This window comes from Colletes gigas, unplaced genomic scaffold (genome assembly GCF_013123115.1).
Source record: "Colletes gigas isolate AHSC1104 unplaced genomic scaffold, ASM1312311v1 Colletes_gigas_Sc00026, whole genome shotgun sequence".
Classification (NCBI taxonomy): Eukaryota; Metazoa; Arthropoda; class Insecta; order Hymenoptera; family Colletidae; genus Colletes; species Colletes gigas.
In genome coordinates this window covers 1,475,253-1,492,733 of record NW_025106655.1, presented here as the reverse complement: position 1 = coordinate 1,492,733, position 17,481 = coordinate 1,475,253, and the positions used below count along the sequence as shown (strand labels likewise).

The 17,481-nt window shown below is 37.2% G+C and overlaps 2 protein-coding genes across 4 annotated transcripts in view; one reads left to right on the top strand and one right to left on the bottom strand.

Moving 5' to 3' along the window:
• The window catches only part of LOC122401597 (furin-like protease 2), a 451,734-nt gene that overhangs the window by 8,544 nt on the left and 425,709 nt on the right, over positions 1 to 17,481 (top strand). For 2 of the 3 annotated variants that reach the window (XM_043403824.1, XM_043403822.1), the window contains exons 1-2: positions 1,448 to 1,584; positions 1,664 to 2,541. The gene's annotated coding sequence lies outside the window, so the exon portion shown is untranslated. Of the gene's footprint in view, positions 1 to 1,447; positions 1,585 to 1,663; positions 2,542 to 17,481 lie in introns of those variants that run through there. The other variant, XM_043403823.1, reaches the window with a different exon arrangement.
• Positions 308 to 1,262, bottom strand: LOC122401600 (40S ribosomal protein S17). Its single transcript, XM_043403833.1, has 3 exons — positions 1,183 to 1,262; positions 737 to 888; positions 308 to 617 (listed from the first exon to the last, which is right to left on the bottom strand). Exons 1-3 carry the CDS (start codon positions 1,183 to 1,185, stop codon positions 377 to 379), a joined length of 396 nt encoding a protein of 131 aa, XP_043259768.1. The 5' UTR covers positions 1,186 to 1,262; the 3' UTR covers positions 308 to 376.

Here is a 17,481-nt window from a genome sequence, read left to right as displayed (position 1 = left end):
AATGAGAAGCAGTATAGAACGCATGTAAACTTTTTCCCGTGCTTCGATTAAAATGGCCGACTTTCACGCATGCGCACATTGACGTCTTCTTTTATATACCGCAAGAGTTTTCCGATATTATACTTTACGATGTAATTTCACATCGTACTAAAACTTCCGATGTTGTGGCAACTTTTTAAGTAACGTACTTGTCTGTAATTGCATTTCGGAAAATAATTACTCTGGTGCTAGTAACAAACGAATAAACAAATTATACGATCATATGAAAATTAACGTGGTAGAAATAATCTATAAAAAGAACATGAAATGTTTAGAAAGTCAGCTTGCAGTTTTATTAAAAAATGCAATGCCAACAGTCTTATTTAATACAAATATTTTAAGAACGTCTGCTATATGGCTGTAGTTGAGATTGAGTTAGTTGAAGACCAGGGATATTATTGAATCCAAGCATCTGTAACATTTCCTTAGTTTCTGGGTCAACTTCGATGATATCGTGTTCTAGAGCAGAGACTTCAGGAACATAGTTGTCTCTGCGTTCACGCTCCTCTTCTTGCAGTTTGATGGAAATGCCACGAACCTGACTGTGTCTAAGACGCTTCATCAAGTGTGTAACAAATCTGTTGAACAAATATTGAAGCAAACAAAATCAGATGTTATCTTAATTTCAACATTTTCTCACCAGTAATACTATGTTGTTATTTTCACGATAATCATATATTTTTGAAAAGTATATTACCCAGCGATTTTGTTTCGCAGAGATTTACTTGGAATAATAGCAATTTCTTCACATATCCTTTTATTCGTGTGGAAATCCATGGTTAATCGAGTGTAATATTTCTCGATTATAAGCTTCGCAGCCTTCTTGATCGTCTTAGTCCTAACGCGACTCTGGAATCATAAATAATAGGATTTCATACTTACGTGTCTTTTACATTAAACTAGATTTTCAATTCCTCGGTCGCGTGTACAAAAAATGATCCAAAAACACTAGCAACACTCGCACATAACCTTAATTTTTGAAAGTAAATAGCCAACTATTATAACACGTTCCAGGAGTTAATGTTTTAACTATTGCGTTTAATACATTTGTTAATATTTTTCTATACGATTCGTTTTTATGTGTAACGATGGATCGCAACGATATTTCCCGATTATTGTTAGAATATTTCAAATTGTACGCACCATGATGGTAAGTGTGGCGGAAAAGACATAAACCAAAATGGAAGAGAGACACTACCGCCACATGGAACCATCAACAAGAGCGGCCATATAGAAAATGATATTACTGGTTTCGTCGAATTGCGACGCCAGAGACATCTGTAGATTCCATTCCCAGAAGTATCATTTATATACTGGTGGTAATTGCAAAAGAATAAAAAGTAAGGCGTAAGATTGTTTAATAATGTTTAAATTCACGCGATAAAGAATAATTTCTTACCAGTTGACACTAAAAATAATCTAATCGTGTTATAAAATATCTGTTTATCTAGATAATACAGAACATAATCAGACGTTGGTATACCCGTTCAGACCTAACCGCAAATAATATTTCTTTTGGAAATCATCAAATATCGGCAGATTTAGGTAACAATAGTAATTCCTAACTTGAAAAAATGTATAATATAGTTATTTGTAAATGATGTTATGCGATGATTGATTACAGAAGGTGGCACCAGCGACATTGGTACGATACGCAAAGCAGTATGGAACGTCAGTGACTCAAAACATGTCGCGCTTTGCTCCGCGACGCGACGGAGCACGCTTAAACAGGTTTCCATTTTATGTTCCGCGAGTGACATTCGGTTTCTTTGAAAGTGCGAGCGCTTTCGATCACCAGCCATCGTTCAATTCCGACGGAGCATCCGTAAAATGTCAGAAAATCGGGAACGCTAGGTGACAGGGTGCAAGTGGTCCGCGACGCAGTAGTGGGGGGAAATGTGTGGTGGCAGCACTGTGCCGTGAATAGGAAAAGGGAGGAGCGAGAGAGAGAAGGACCTGGAGTGACAAGGTTAGGGCGATGAGAGCGAGATCGTGTTATATTGCGAACCCCTCGGCGCGAGAGAGACCGAGATTTCGTTCAACCGCACACGGTAGCGGTGTTTGGCCGTTCGAGAAAGACGGGAAACGCGATGAAGAAGGAGAACGGATAGCGAGAAGGAGGGCAGACTCGCGAGGGAGAAGCGACGAGTTTGTTTATCGCCTTGGTGAACGGCGAGAGCAGTCAGTGCGGTGCTACACTTGGTCTGTAGTGGTTGGGACGATCGGTGGTAGCTCGGCTCGTAACTTCGGTCTCTTTTGACAATTTACTTCGGAATAGTTGTGCGCGGGTGCCCCGTCGTGTGTTCTCCGTCGCGCACATGTCAGCGTCGGTTTAACCTTTTGAAGACCTCGTGCCCGGGAAGAACATGCCGCTAACCGCTGCCAAAACATAGTCGTTCTGTGTGCATCGTGTGCCAAAGTCTGTGACAACCGTGTCGTAGATCGCTGGAATTTCACCGACCAACTGGAAATCCCCCCCATCCCGGCCGTGATACTTAACAGGTAAGAGCGATTTATTATTTATCGCGACGAAACAAAGTGGTTACGTGGTTACTAGCGAACAACCTGTCACTTTTACGTCGTCGCGCCCCGATATCGGTACGTGTCTTTGTTTCTGTCAGCTGACATCCCGTCCTCGTGCTCCATGGCGACTTTCTCCTCTCGTGAAACTCTTAACTCGCGCGTTAGGTGCATTCTCGGTGAATCTGGAACCTTTAACACGAGCCTTTAAACCGTTTAAACGGAAACGCTCGTCGGGACACTTCTGCGTGACGACTGGAGGGGTCGTTGATCCCCATTCTTTCACTTTCATCGAAAATACACGCCGATCGCGATTCGCGTGCGAATAGTACACCAGGAGTGCGTTGCTTCGTCGCCGTTGTAATAAAAAAGCTGTGAAAGCAGCGACTGACGTTAGCGTATAATTTGAGCCAGTCGCGAGCGGCGATGTACAGCGAGTGTGAAAAGTCTTTCACACTATACTAATGCCGATACTAGTTTCAAACTCTCTCCGATTCTGTTTGTCGTTTAATTCACGGTAACGCGAATAATCTGTTTTCTAACGTTGACTCCTCAACACCCACCGTGACATATATGGATAGGGTCAATTTCACAGTTTGTTCGCTCTAGCCAACGAAACAATGATATATTAATGCATATACATTGCTTTCTTAACACTATTTATTGTTTATAGGTAGACTAAATAAACAACATCATCTCCTATTCGTTTTTTCAGTATTTAACCAACGGTCAGTAGTTGTCCTTAATAAATTCTTTTTCATAATTTTCTTATTGTTGTCTGTACATTAAGGGGTCGAAGAAAACTGTAAAAACTCTTTGTTCCGTATTTGTGTCTGTAACTTTGCCTTTTCAGAGTTGAATTTTGTCGATTCATTCCGTGAACCTCGCCCTTTCACTCTGATTGGAATCCTTATACTTTACTTTTCCGTTTTTATTTGATAAACAAAATAAAAAGTACGTGTAAATTTACGTCATATCTTTGACATAGACGCTTAGAAAGTCGTTGTTATTTACGTTCGTAGGGAGTTTTAAGATTCTTAAAAAACCCAGTTGAGGTTGGGTTAAACACGTGCTTAACGAGACTTCTTAAGAGGGTGTTCTCATTCGGCCGTTGTTTTCAGATCGATATTCGGTGTAAAGTATTTCGTATAATTATGGATCAATAGTAGTGAAACTTTTGCATATGCATTTGGTCATGTTCCCAGATAACACGAGATCCTAACACTTTTATACTTTATAAGGCAGTTAACGTTTTATTAATTCCTGAAATCGTAGCTTATTGGTAACTTCTCTTATTGCACAAAGTTAAAATGATACTCCTCTATTTTTCGATTATTTCTAATGACTCACGGAAATGGGGAAATTATAATTTTAGTATCACTAGACCCGACAACATCTGCTGTTACGAGCTACGCTTACAATTATAGTGATCTTCCTAACGTCTCTTCCTGGGCGTTATGTGTAACTGCCTCCAGTTTCCTCAGTTTGGTTCGAAACATTATCGTGTGCCTAATTCTGTTGCTTTATACAATTCTGTATGTTTCTATAAACGTTGGAAGTTTAATTTTCAATTTATACAGAGATATAATAAAATTCCATATCGCAGAATGTGAACGACATAATTTGATTTCATTTAGCTCGAATTTTATGTTCCTTGTTATCGTAGAAATGAAACGTTTGCAATGATTTTCTTTCATTACTGTTCTTGTCGATACTTATGTTCGTTATTGTATGTGCGTGGCGTGTGCACGGTATCATCAAAGAAACGTCGCGTTGCCGTTTTAATCATGTGGGCTTGAAAAACCTTTTAGCCACAATTAACGCTCTTCGCCGCCTCGAAACTAATTACGGTATCGCGTTATGTTCACGGAACACATTGCTACAGCGTTTCGTGACGATTCCCGCCATTTTTCCCCCTTGTTTCGTTCGCGTGTAATGTTGTCTTTCCACGAACGCGACACGCGATACATAGGATATAATTTTTCTCGAGAATAAGTAACTCTTTCATTCGTGGCGACTGTCTTATGATCGAAATTGTTGCGTCATATCGGAAAATACGTCTTATACCGATCAGAAAACGATGCACACTGGTTGATTATTGCAAAAGTTTAATAAGATTTATATAGGGTGTTCGACCCATGGGAAAAATTTTAATGGGAGATTTTAGAGACCAAAATAAGACGAAAGTCAAGATTATCAATTTCTTGACTGAGGCTTCGTTAGTAAGTTAAGAAGTTATTAAGAAATTAAATTAAAAAATTTCAAATCGTTCTAAAAAAATTATTTTCGGTTGCGGGGGTCAATTACAATCATTTTTGGCGAATATACATACCCCCGAAATCCTACCCACTCTCTAGAAAAAAATTCGAGAAAGTGTGAAATTTTTCGACGGGAAAAAAAATTTCAAATCGTTTTGGAAAAATTATTTTTGGTTGCGGGGGTCAATTACAATCATTTTTGGTGAATAGACATACCCCCGAATTCCTACCTACTTTCGAGAAAAAAATTCAGTACGAGTGGAACTTTAAATGTTAATAACTTTTTAACGAAGCCTCCATCAACAAATTGGTATTCTTGATTTTCGTCCTAGTTTGACCTCTAGAACACCCTGCATAATCAACGGAGTAAACGTGTTAGTCGACGTGTAAAGAATTTTGTTCATTTCGTTTGAGAAATGGGAATTTTCTGTTATTTCTGCTCTATTTTATTTTGGAGGACAAGACGCGACAAGGAAGGAGAAGGGGAGACAAAGTCAGAATTTAGTATAGTGTAAGTTAGAGCTAAGTCTTCGAAAAAGAATTACAGTTTCGAACTTGCGTAGATTTCATCCAATTTGATGATCGTTTCGCTGAATGGACGCTGAAAATGGGAATTTATTCTAAAATGCCACATGTGTAGAACGGTTCGAAAAAAACGCGTTTAACAACAGTTTTCAGTATTAATAGTCAGGCGAGAAACAGTATCGACTCTTTTGATTGAAGCGCCACGCGATTGGTGAAAAGCAATATTGTCAGCGTTGATTCAAGATGCAACATCTGTGATTTGTGACGGATAAAACAATTTCTATCGATACAGGTTTTCTAAAATGGGCGCTGAAAATTGGAAGTTTGTGGGGAAAAACTGGAACGAGTCTAATTTGTTGCAAAATACGTTTTCTATCTTTCCTGTATTGGTAATCAGGAAATACTCTTCTGTATCCTACGTAAATGCAGTCCAAGGAAAAGATAACAAATTTCATATCTCGGTTACGTCATTCGTTCGACTGGAATTTCCTTATATCGTTTATAATAAGATTTATTATACAAATCGCTCTTAGACACAATTTTATATGGAGTCGAACAAAATGTAACTCTGTCTGTTTTTAACGTTGAAAAATTCTTGTTTGTTATTCGTAGCTGTAGGGGAGGCGCCAACTATAAATCTACGATATCTCTGTTACCGTTGCGTTTACCACAGAAACGTGTAAAATGAAAGTTATTGCAAATTGAATTTGGAAACATTTTTGTTGTATACAAATTTTCTGTGGAATTGATAGTAATCGAGATATCGAATCCGCGCAACGAATCTGCTCCGAAAAGGAAAACGAGCAACTTCGTAGGCACGACAATCTGGTAAAATTTTATTTATTTACGCAGAAAACTTTGCAAAAGTATTCAAAAATTAGCGAAGCGTAGGATTTTATAATTCGTCGAAGATTTTTAGCGTATGAATGGCAATATTGAATTTTAATGTTTGAATCCAGAAAGAATCATTTCACAAACGATGAATTTACACTGTCTCAGTTTTGATACATGATCGAGAGATCCCTGAATAATAATCACGGTTAATAGAAGTCCTAACGTGGTGTTATATTTACTATATTAAATATTCTTTCGTCTCTGGACTTCCCAAATTGAAACAAATATAGTTTCTCAATGTACTATTTAAAATAAGCGAAAAGTTTCATTTAATTCTATTCTGTAAAGCCTACAAAATGTACCATTGTTATACTACACAAATTAAATAGATATTTAGAAAATTTCCAAGTTTTTTTTAAACGTTACATAAAGATATTTGTTACTCATATATGTTACTTAACAGTCTTTATGTAAAAGTAACTATTAACGCAGTCACGCCGATGAACGTTTCGTTCTTTGTAATGCAAATTGTTAAGCCATTTAGTCGCGCAAAGAGTCAACTATTATTCAAGATTAGGCGTTCTTTGAAAACATCGAGCAGTCTTGAAAGGCTCAGTAAAATTTAAGGGAATTAATCGTCGCAGAAGAAGAATAATTTAGTTTTATAATACGTTGATCTCTACTTTTTGTTAAAATAAATCGATGCACCTTTAGTTTAAATTTCTAGTTTAAGTATTTCAACATTTTTCTTCGTCAAACAATTTCAATCTCCCTCGAGTACATTTCAAAGTTTCGTACCGTCAATTCGTTAATTAAAAACAGAGTGTTTCAAGAATTATTTAGGATTACTTTCGTTCCGTGGAAAATATTAAATTCCACCGTCGGTTTATTAATTTAAAATTTACATGCTATAGGTTAATAACAGCGTAACTGGTACACCGAGTTGTCAGAATGAATGGAAATGTTAGCACAGCTGTTCCTAGCGGTTAGGGTTAAGTAAGTGAAATCATTGCAACACAAAGACGTAAGAAACACTTGATTATTCGTCCATTTTTATTGTAGAAACTAGGTTAAACGACGCTATTCTGAAAATTACTAGGAAGAAGATGGTCGACAATGTTAATCGTTCGGTACGATTACTCTGTTTTCAATGTTAAATGAACCCAAAGAGGAAAACACAAGATGATGAAAATTGTTATTTAAAATAGACGAATTTTTTCACTTGAAAATAGTCAATAATCCGCAATGTTTACAACGAATAGAGCAAGGGTTGAAACATCGAAGAAACCGACCTAGTTGTTCGCTCATTATTCGCGTACGTAAACGAGGCGTATAGATCGTTATTCGTGGGTCGCGTATTCATTAGTATAGTTGTCACCGAGCCGTCCAGACGTGTGTTTGTTCGATGTTGTCGTCATCAGCGTCTTCCTGGTGAGTACTCGTGTCATCGGTAATTGAATTCAGTACGCAAGACAGTTGTTCGCAGATGCACGTGACGCTGAAACGCGTTATATAGGGCGTGCCAAAATATGACATACCTTTTCTGGGCTGCAGTACTCCACATTGATTAAATATGTCAGTTACCTTGGAACTAGGTTACGACAACCATCTGGAAAAATTGAATTTATCGTCCACGAGCGAATGAATATTTCTTGCCATCCTTTCGATTGCCAAAATCAACTCTTTCCAACCAAAAAGTCCAAACTTGCAGTAAACAGAGTCGATAATTTATCCGAATAAATTCTTTGTACTCTTCGTTTAATTCCATCGCTTTGTTACCTTATCGAGAATGCAGTATTTTTGGATTTGGTGTCCCTTCGTTTGGCAGAGTCAGTCCTTTTATATAATTAAATATAAAATTAAATGTAGTCCCGAAACAGAGTCGTCAAACTGTTCGGAATAAATTCTTCGCATTTTTCATTTGGTTTCAACGCTTTGCTAATTTATCGGGTATGCAATATGTATTTCTTTTTTGAATACTTTGTACGCTGGACGTTGCGTTGCCACCTGGATTTAGCTATTCGCAGTATGGCCGTGTCCCGGGTAGTTTTTATTTTGCACCGTAACGGAGCCCGTGGAATTACAAATGCGTTTATTTCGCGGAAAGTCTTTGAACAAAAACTTCCTTTGGAATATCGTACCGCCTTTTTTTTTTTTTTTTTTTACCCCGCACGATGTAACACACTTTGATGCATTTTTACTCGTAATTTGCTTTTACGTAACCATTTTTATTTTAACGTTTACCGGCGGGTTGCGCGCCATTTTTATTCATTGCATTTTTAAGCTGTCTCGTTGTTAGAAAATTTATCGCGATGCCGGCGACAGGTTTACTTGCGCATTTTATCTCACTTATTTATCTCTTATCCCGTTACATCGTACGTTATATACTTCCTTGCAGAATTCCGTCATCCTTTGAGACACGAAAGACGCTAAATCTCTTTGATCGTCACCCAAACAACATTATCTTTTCGAAACGGCTGGAGATCGACGAAAAATTAAAAATTACACAAATTCTTCGAATCGATGATTCCTCGATGTTAAAAGTACAGTAATCCCCCTTATAACACGGTACACTTATAACGCGATTTCATGTCCCTCGTATAACACGTGTTTTCCCCCATATAACGCGGGGATTCCCCATGTTATATTTCTGATTTTTTTTATTTAAAATGTTCTTAGTTTGATTTTAATAAAACGCACATATTTCGTTCATAACATAGTTTTTCCTTGATATTCGATTTAAACCCCCTTTAACGAGAAAAGTTAAACGTGAATCATTTGTACATAACGCGTTATACGGGGTCATACGAGCGCGTTGTACGAGCATTTTCGTTTTCCTATAACGTGGAACCGATCTATCGTGTTATAGGGGGGATTACTGTACTATTCTTTTTTCCTTTCATATTCAAACAAGCAGTAAAAAGCGTTTCTCGATTCGTAATATCGTAATGGTTAAACGAACGAGGTTATTATTTGCAGAATTAGCATTTTTACGTACGAATTTGAAATAAGATATTATAGTCACGAGACCGTGATCCTGTACAGCATAACCCAAATCGAGATTCAAGTTCTCGAGACGTTCGAGAGTCTCGATATTCTTAATCAGCGACATACTTTCGATGTCTCGTTTCGAATCGACATTTTCGAGGCCTGCAGACTTTGAATTACAACGTAGTTTCTTTTTGTAAATCAAAGTATGCTTTTGTGCAAACTTTTCTGCAGGATGTCATCTTCTATCGATAACAAGACAAAATGATTAAAAATGTAATTTGAACGTAAATTGAATTATCCATTCTACTAAATTTAAATAGAAAAAGAAACGTAGATGATTTTCGAACGTTTATTGCCTGTGACCTGTGTCTCGAGATCCACGAATTTAAACATTAAAACGCGATGCTTCGTGTAATATCAAGTATCTATTCATAACATTGGACATTTTCATTAAAAATTTGACGGTTGCAAAGAACTGCCCACGCTATTCGGGTCACGCTTTGAAAAGGTTGCGAAGCACTGTTTTGGATCAATGTTTTCATACTGTGAAATTCTGAAAATTAACATTTTTACACGCAGCCCGTTTATTTAAGAGAATTACGAAGCAGACAATTCGTTAAGAAACTACGTATTTATGTTTGGTACGCGTTAAGAGCTTTGGTCTGTTCTTTCAAACGAATTATAATCAGAATAAACTCAACTCATCGGAAAATATGCAAAAAGTCAGAGTGTTTGTATAGAAATACGAAATTTTGAAATTGAGATTCGGACCAGGGGTTAAGTGGCCGAAATTTAGGTATCTTTCGACGATTCCTATTAAGTGCTTTGGTCCCGAATTGCTTGGATATCACAGATTGAACCAGCCTTATCACTAATCCCGATCGATTAGATTCGAACTTTAAACGAGATAGATTCGAATCTCCTATGAGTACTTCGGGAAACAAAGACAGTACTTCCGAGCATCGTCAAACCCTAATCCAAAACCTTTACGAGAATTTAAGCCTCGACTGCGGGGTATCCTGGGGTATTTCGACTCCCCAACGATTACATTAATTTATCCATAAACAGTATTGTGCTCTTTTATTGCACTTGTTCTTCAGATTCAATCTCACTAAAAATTTCAAGGCAAGGCAGTCAAAGACGCAATATTTTATATTTTATTTTTCAATTTCATATTCGTCACGTAACACCGGTGACCGTGATTATGTGCGTCAGTTACGCAGTATAAGTATTTATAAATATTATTTATCGTCTCGAGTCGTGTTGTCGAAATTTTATTTATTAATTGTCTCGGATCAAATTCCAGTTAATATATTATGTTGCATTATACCGTGTTTTACCCTTATTTCGTGAGAAGAAATTCTCAATTACATGAAAATCGAATGGTGAAGTTTTATCAACTATTTTACTTAAATTTTATTCGTTTTCGAAAGTTTTATTTCGATAAATCTGTTCGATTGTTCCTCTTGGTCCCCTATTTCTTCACGCTCTTTTATCACAGATAGAATTTTTTTTGTTTACTATCAGTTTGTGGCGACGTTCCATAGAATTTCATCTTGTCGCTGCAAATGGGTAGAAAATTACCGGTGCTTAATTGCTTGAAAATTGGAAGATTCTGCCGCGACATTGCCCGCCGTTTCCTGTGTAGTGGCAACATTTGCACCGCCATCAAACAAGTATCGATCTTCTCTATTTTTGCGTGGTATCCGTTTCGAATTTAACTCGTTAACCAGCTTCTACACGGAATAAATTGTAACGCGACGTCGAATCGTTCGGGGGAAAATATTATAATCCCGCTTCGTTTCGGGTCATACTTTCGTAATTTGTGTAATTTCTCCGTTGCATAATTTTTCCCCGTGTACGCGACGACGGCAAAAAAAAATGCTCGTATATTCTAATTATACGATATAATAATAATTAGCATCTTTGTTTTACTTTATTATAATTCACCGAATTATGCATGAGATACTCGTGTGCTCGGCATCTCAAAATATTTCCGTTGCTTTTTGTACTAAGAAGCACTATTAAATTTGATTTTGTTTAAATTCTGGGCTTCGAATCTCTTTTATTCGTAACACAGACAAACGTAAAGGCAAGAGTTAATTTCAAATACGTTTTACCTAAAATTGTTCGATTATAAACGATAGAAAATGAAACTTTAAGGGTAGATTTTGGTAGAACTTATGTTTCGAAGTCATTGGAATTTCTCAAAATTTTAATATCGTTTCTGTAAGATTTTTTAAGTAGTCTTGAAATTTAGATTAGATGGGATACATAATTTCGGGATTTGAATCAGGATTCAGGAATGCATGGTCCAAATGGTGCAAGGAGAGTTTGAGTCGTAAAGAAAATATTTAGTTAGAAGGGTTGGTACGCATAATCCGACATATTGTACGGTCGAACTCGTCTCGTTGCTCCCTTTTTGTTTAAATAACAAATATATTCCTTGCAATAATATTGGAATTACTTACACAGAAAAGTATATTAATTATTTATTCGTTCGAAAACATTTATAAAATGTAATATAACTGCTAGTATTATATCGTCGCAATTTTTGCTTATTGGGGGAGGGAAAACATCGATCTGTTTATTATTATACTTCGATATAGAGCAGAAGATAAACGAGATAATAACATTGCACTTCCAGTTTTAATTAAGTTGCGCTCTATAGCTCGTGTTATATCCTTCATTACATTTGCATTATGCTACTTCGATGTGTGGATGTTTAACGTTACAGAAGGTTCACGTTATCAAAGAAATATCTATCTCGAAGAAATAGTGCATAACTCGCTGTTCTTATAATCACTTTCAGAGAATGCTTTGTAGCTTACACGCGAGGCGGATATGCTACAATTTTCATCGCGATTCGAACTATACTACGTTGGTGAAATTATGTATTATCTCTACGGGTGATCCTCTTTAAGAATATTGTAATAACGCACAATGGAAGATATAAAACACGAGATTCGTGGATTAAGAAATTCTCTGGAACGGTGCAAGGATGGTCGTAATTTTTTGGTACGCGGAAAGTATTTCGAATCGATTGCTTCCGTACAAAACTATAGCCATGGGAATCCGTTATGCACAACTACTAGAAAGATCACGTGCAGCTGTTGTTGAGGACAGACGGGGTCTATTGACCCTTGGTGTCCTGCTTTTAAACAACGCGCCATTTTACGGACTCGTGTGTTCCCCAGACTGCATTTCACGCGCGGGGGTTCACACAATTCAACCACCCCCAGTGTATTCTCTAGATTTCAGGTCCCTAGCAATTATTTCGTGGTTTAAAATTTCTAGAAATCTTCAAAACGACAAAATAGACAGCATCTTTTTTATCTTTTCTGCTTCCAATAGCTACGAATAACATTTAATCCCAGATCTATAGGAAGCCCATAAATTTGAGATTTCCATGCTCGTAAATTTATAGAAATCATAAATATTATTTTTCTAGCAATTTACATTGCATACGATAGAAGCAATTATAGACTGTAGAATATTTATTTGACGTTTAATTACTGTTACCAAATTAGAGATGGGAACCGTGATTAGTGTACGTTGTGCCCTGAATATAAATACATTTACACCGCGAACGAGTTCGTCGATTAATCACCAATGTACTCTACCGATTTTAAATAATCTGCGCGACTATTTTCGTGCTTATGGCTGTTAATTGCTCGTCAGAGCGATAAGGGACGCGAGCACTTCTTCGTAGTCTAATTCCATATACGTTATCGCGGCCGTCTGTACTCCGGGCAGACAGAAATACTACAATATGTAGATCTATTTAAAGAAACATCGATGACCTTGATAACTCCGATTAAAGTAGCCATCGAGGAAAAATATGCCTCAATTACAGTAAAACAACAATCGAAATTCGGTTCTCAGCGTTTGGGTAGTAATTCCTACGATCGTAGATGCAATCTACCAGAAAAAGATTGTTTATTATTAATTTGTCTCTCTCAGCGAATGGACTTAATTCACACGTATTCTGATTCACCAGTCCATTATTTTTATTTTTTAATTATATAAGGTGGAAGTTAATTAGATATATATTTTGGAATAAATTATGTGTGTACATACAAGCAATGTATACAGGGTGTTCGGCCACCTCTAGGAAAAATTTTAATGGGAGATTTTAGAGGCCAAAATAAGACGAAAATCAAGAATACCAATTTGTTGATGGAGGCTTCGGTAGAAAGTTATTAACAATTAAATTCAAAAATTTCAAATCGTTCTGGAAAAATTATTTTCGGTTGCGGGGATCAATTACAATCATTTTTGGTGAATAGACATACCCCCGAAATCCTATCCACTTTCGAGAAAAAAAATCGGGTAGGGGCTGAAATTTTTTAACAAAAAAAAAAATTTCATATCGTTCTGGAAAAATTATTTTCGGTTGCGGGGGTTAATTACAATCATTTTTGGTGAATACACATACCCCGGAAATTCTGCGCATTTTCGAGAAAAAAATTCAGTACGGGCGGAACTTTAAAACATTAATAACGTTTTAACAAAGCCTCCATCAACAAATTGGTATTCTTGATTTTCGTCTTATTTTGGCCTCTAAAATCTCCCATTAAAATTTTTCCCAGGTGTGGCCGAACCCTGTATACAAAACACTTGTTCGGATAACTGAAACTACCTCAGTTTGGATAACAGAGACTCAGAGGTTCCATTGTATATTTTAAACTCAATTAACAGTAATTCGATGTCCCAAATATTTGTAGGAAAATTTAGTTCGAGTTTTGGGAAATGGCCAATTTTCGCGAATTCCTTTGGCTACCGATTCGCAAATGGCGCCTAGCGAGTTGACGGAAAGATGAAATTAGTGGTTCCTCTGTTCGCCCAGGCGGGAGGCAGCGAAAAGAAGGATGGAAAACGCATCTTTCACGCGTCGCTCCAATTTCCCTGCTAAACTGTTGCGCGTAATAGCAATTTCGCGAGCGAATCCAGTTAACTCGAAGCCACCCGCGTAGAACTCGATCGGGCTTTCGCTCGTTTGGTAACTATCGACAATACGGGGCCGCCATCGACTTCTCCTTTTGCCCAGAACTCGTAGCTACTTGCCGAACTTCCGCGAATATAGGGTTGTTTGAATGGAGTTCGCGATCGAAATTAGATCATCGATCGGTACCCGACAGTTTCGTCGAGTCACATCCGAATTCGGGGACAAATTCCGTCAAATTTCGCCCGGTTCCCCCGGCAATCCTAACCGATTCCATTCGCGCCGGTTCGCTGGTGCATCGATAATGATCGTCCTTCGATACTTGTTCGCGCCTACTTGAGAATTTTCTTACGTAGACACGACGCACGCTCGAGGAAGAGCGTTTCTAGTACCGGTTTAAGAGAATGAAAATATTATGGCAGACTTATTTATCGATTTCACGTAAACGAACAATTATTAAAATAAATATCTGCTTTATTCGTGGAAGGAAATTCAATTGTGGAAATGCACTAGGACGTACTTTCGAAGATAATAATGATTTAATCGCATAGATATAGTATTCAATCGATTCATTATATCGAAAGGATTTGAAATATTCATCGGGATTAATTATTGCTATTATCGATTTCTAATCTTAAAATGGAATCAATTATATATTCATTCACTTTGCAGATCGGAGATTAGTATACTAACAATTTGAATACGGTAATTATTGAATGGAAATATCATTAATTATAATCGTCATATTTCGTTTCTTGATTAATCACAGGGAATTGATTTTCAAAAAAGAGGAGAAATTTTATTAAAGAATCGATTGTACAATGGAGTTCATAAAAACTGGTAAATTCGTAGTATTAAAATAAGATTACTTGATGAAACGAGTCGAAAACGATAGATATTAATTCCATTTAGTTGCTCTTAAGTAAATTCGGTTTTATTTGCACGAGAAAGCGCTGATAAAACGAACTTTCCTGGAAAAATTCATTACCTGCATTAAAGAGTAACGAAAATCTTTAGGCGAAAAAAGCATCGTATTCTGGATTTATTATACCTTCAAACAATTTGTAAAATTGTCATTTTATGAATTTTATTGGTACTTATATTTATACAATGCATCGCTATTATATATCAAATGAAAATCCAGATGAAAATGGAACTATTTACTCGGAATACGAGATATTCCACTTCGTTTCCTGGTACAAATTTTATTAAAAATGTTTGAAATTTAATCTATAATCCTTGTAGTATTAACGAAATGAAACAATTAAAATTAAAAGATTTTTCTTTATTCTTTACATTCAGAAGTAGAATCACTAAACCCTGTAGAATTTTCTTGGATTCGTATCTTCTACTTTCGTTCAAAACAGTTTGGTCCACGAGTTCACTCCGTACGACGCATTAAGGGGAATACTATTATTAGTCGAAAAATTAAGTAGAAAGCGAAGAAGATTTTAGAAAGAAGAAAGCCGACCGTTCCTCTCGATAAAATAAATTGCCAGTGTGACCAATTAAATTCCATCAATCTTTCTCCAGATAGCCTCTGACATCGTCGCGTCCGAAAGAAGAGGTTCCGAGAACCTACAAATTGGAAAGTTCATGATACCGTGGGAGGGTGGCAGGGGGGCAAGGGGGAGGTGCAAAAAAATATCGTAGGCACGCTGGGACCGAATAAAAACACCGAGTCGATTGTAATTACGCGGGGAACGTGCAAGAGTGTCGCGTGAAGTAAGCCACCGAGGAACAGCTGCACGATATTTCTGTTCTAATTACGGAGCAACTTCGGTGCAATTTAGCAAACATCCATCAGAAAAAAAGTTGCCTCGATAAGACGTATCTAACCTAAACACCCACCGCGTCAAAACCCGATACCGAAATTACCAGCCGAATGCGATCCTTTCTCCACGGACGATTAACCCTTTGGCAACGGACAGTGGCCCATTTTTTACACCGCCATTTAAAAAGTTTCCCCCGCAGAGCCATGCATTTACAGTAGAAAATGAAAATTATTCGGATAATAGACAATTTTTATTTTTATCAGAAACAGAGAAGACAAAATTAACAGTTTGTTAATCAGACAATTTTATTTTACTATCCTTCGTTATTCTTGACTCCAACAGCTCGAACAACATTTTGTTTACCATTCTTTTCGTAGAAATTTTCAGGATAAATTTTATTTTTTCGTACAAGAACGAGACATGCTGATGGTAGAATTTAAGATGGCGTAATCTTCTTCGTTTCTGATTCCACCAGCGACGTATAAACGTGTTATTTCCGATGACTCATCGGGCGCTCGTCGAGTTGGATTCTGCAGAGGTCCGTAGAATCGAAAGAATTTCATCGATGACTTTAATACGGTTTTCGAAATCCTTCCCGAGCACGCTCTTCGCCTTTATGTGGCGCGGATGGCGAAGTCCGCTGCGCGCGGAAGCTTTTGATTTTATTAAAAGTTTCCGTGCACGTTTTTCCGAACTTGACACAAGCGAAACTACGGAAGAAGGATTTTATCGGTTTTCAGTTTTTGAGTCGACATTTTCCCGATGGCTCCGCGAGTAATTGCCCGCCCGGTTGTGACTCAATGGCGCAGCAATATTGATGCGCATTATGCGCCCGGGCAATCGTTTTACCAAGGAAATTGAACGGAAACAAAAGGATAAGCGAAGTCTGTTAAAATTCGTTCTTTTTTTATCGGTTCGCTTGGCAAACCCCCAACGCCGGCAACTTAGGGATTCTACGAGCGATTATGTTCGAGACTCGCCGATAACTTTCAACCTATCGATAGTATTTGGCTATTTTTTTTCTCGTCACTTTTCAGGCCTTTTCAGGCAACGTTCCTTCGATCGAAAGACCTGAACTTGTTCTGGTATACCTATTTTTTTAATTTGAAAATATTACAAAATTATTGAGTTACGAAAAAATGTTTCGTTAGTCGATAGTTTAAGCATGGTAAAAGTGCCCTAAAACTAAATTGAACGGAGTTAATACCACTCGATAGGTGGTTCGAAAAAACCCCTTTTCACAGAGTTTCAACCCGGTGTCTCTTCTACAGGGGTAATTACAGGGTGAAAATCATTTTTTGGTTTATTCTTAATATCTCCCGTTCTGGTCAATTAAAAATTATGAAAAAAATCATGGTTATTCTATCGATTGATGTACATATTCGAGAATTTTTTCAGAATTTTTGGATGTAAATTCGATTCATAAAAAATTCGAAAATATTTTAAAGGGGTCTTTTCTAACCACCTATTGAGTGGTATTAACTCCGTTCAATTTGGTTTGGGGGCACTTTTACCATTTTTATTCGGCTAGACCCTTTGCCCTAGAACCAAGGATTTTGACAAGACGATTAGTTTTTAGACTGTGAATAATTAT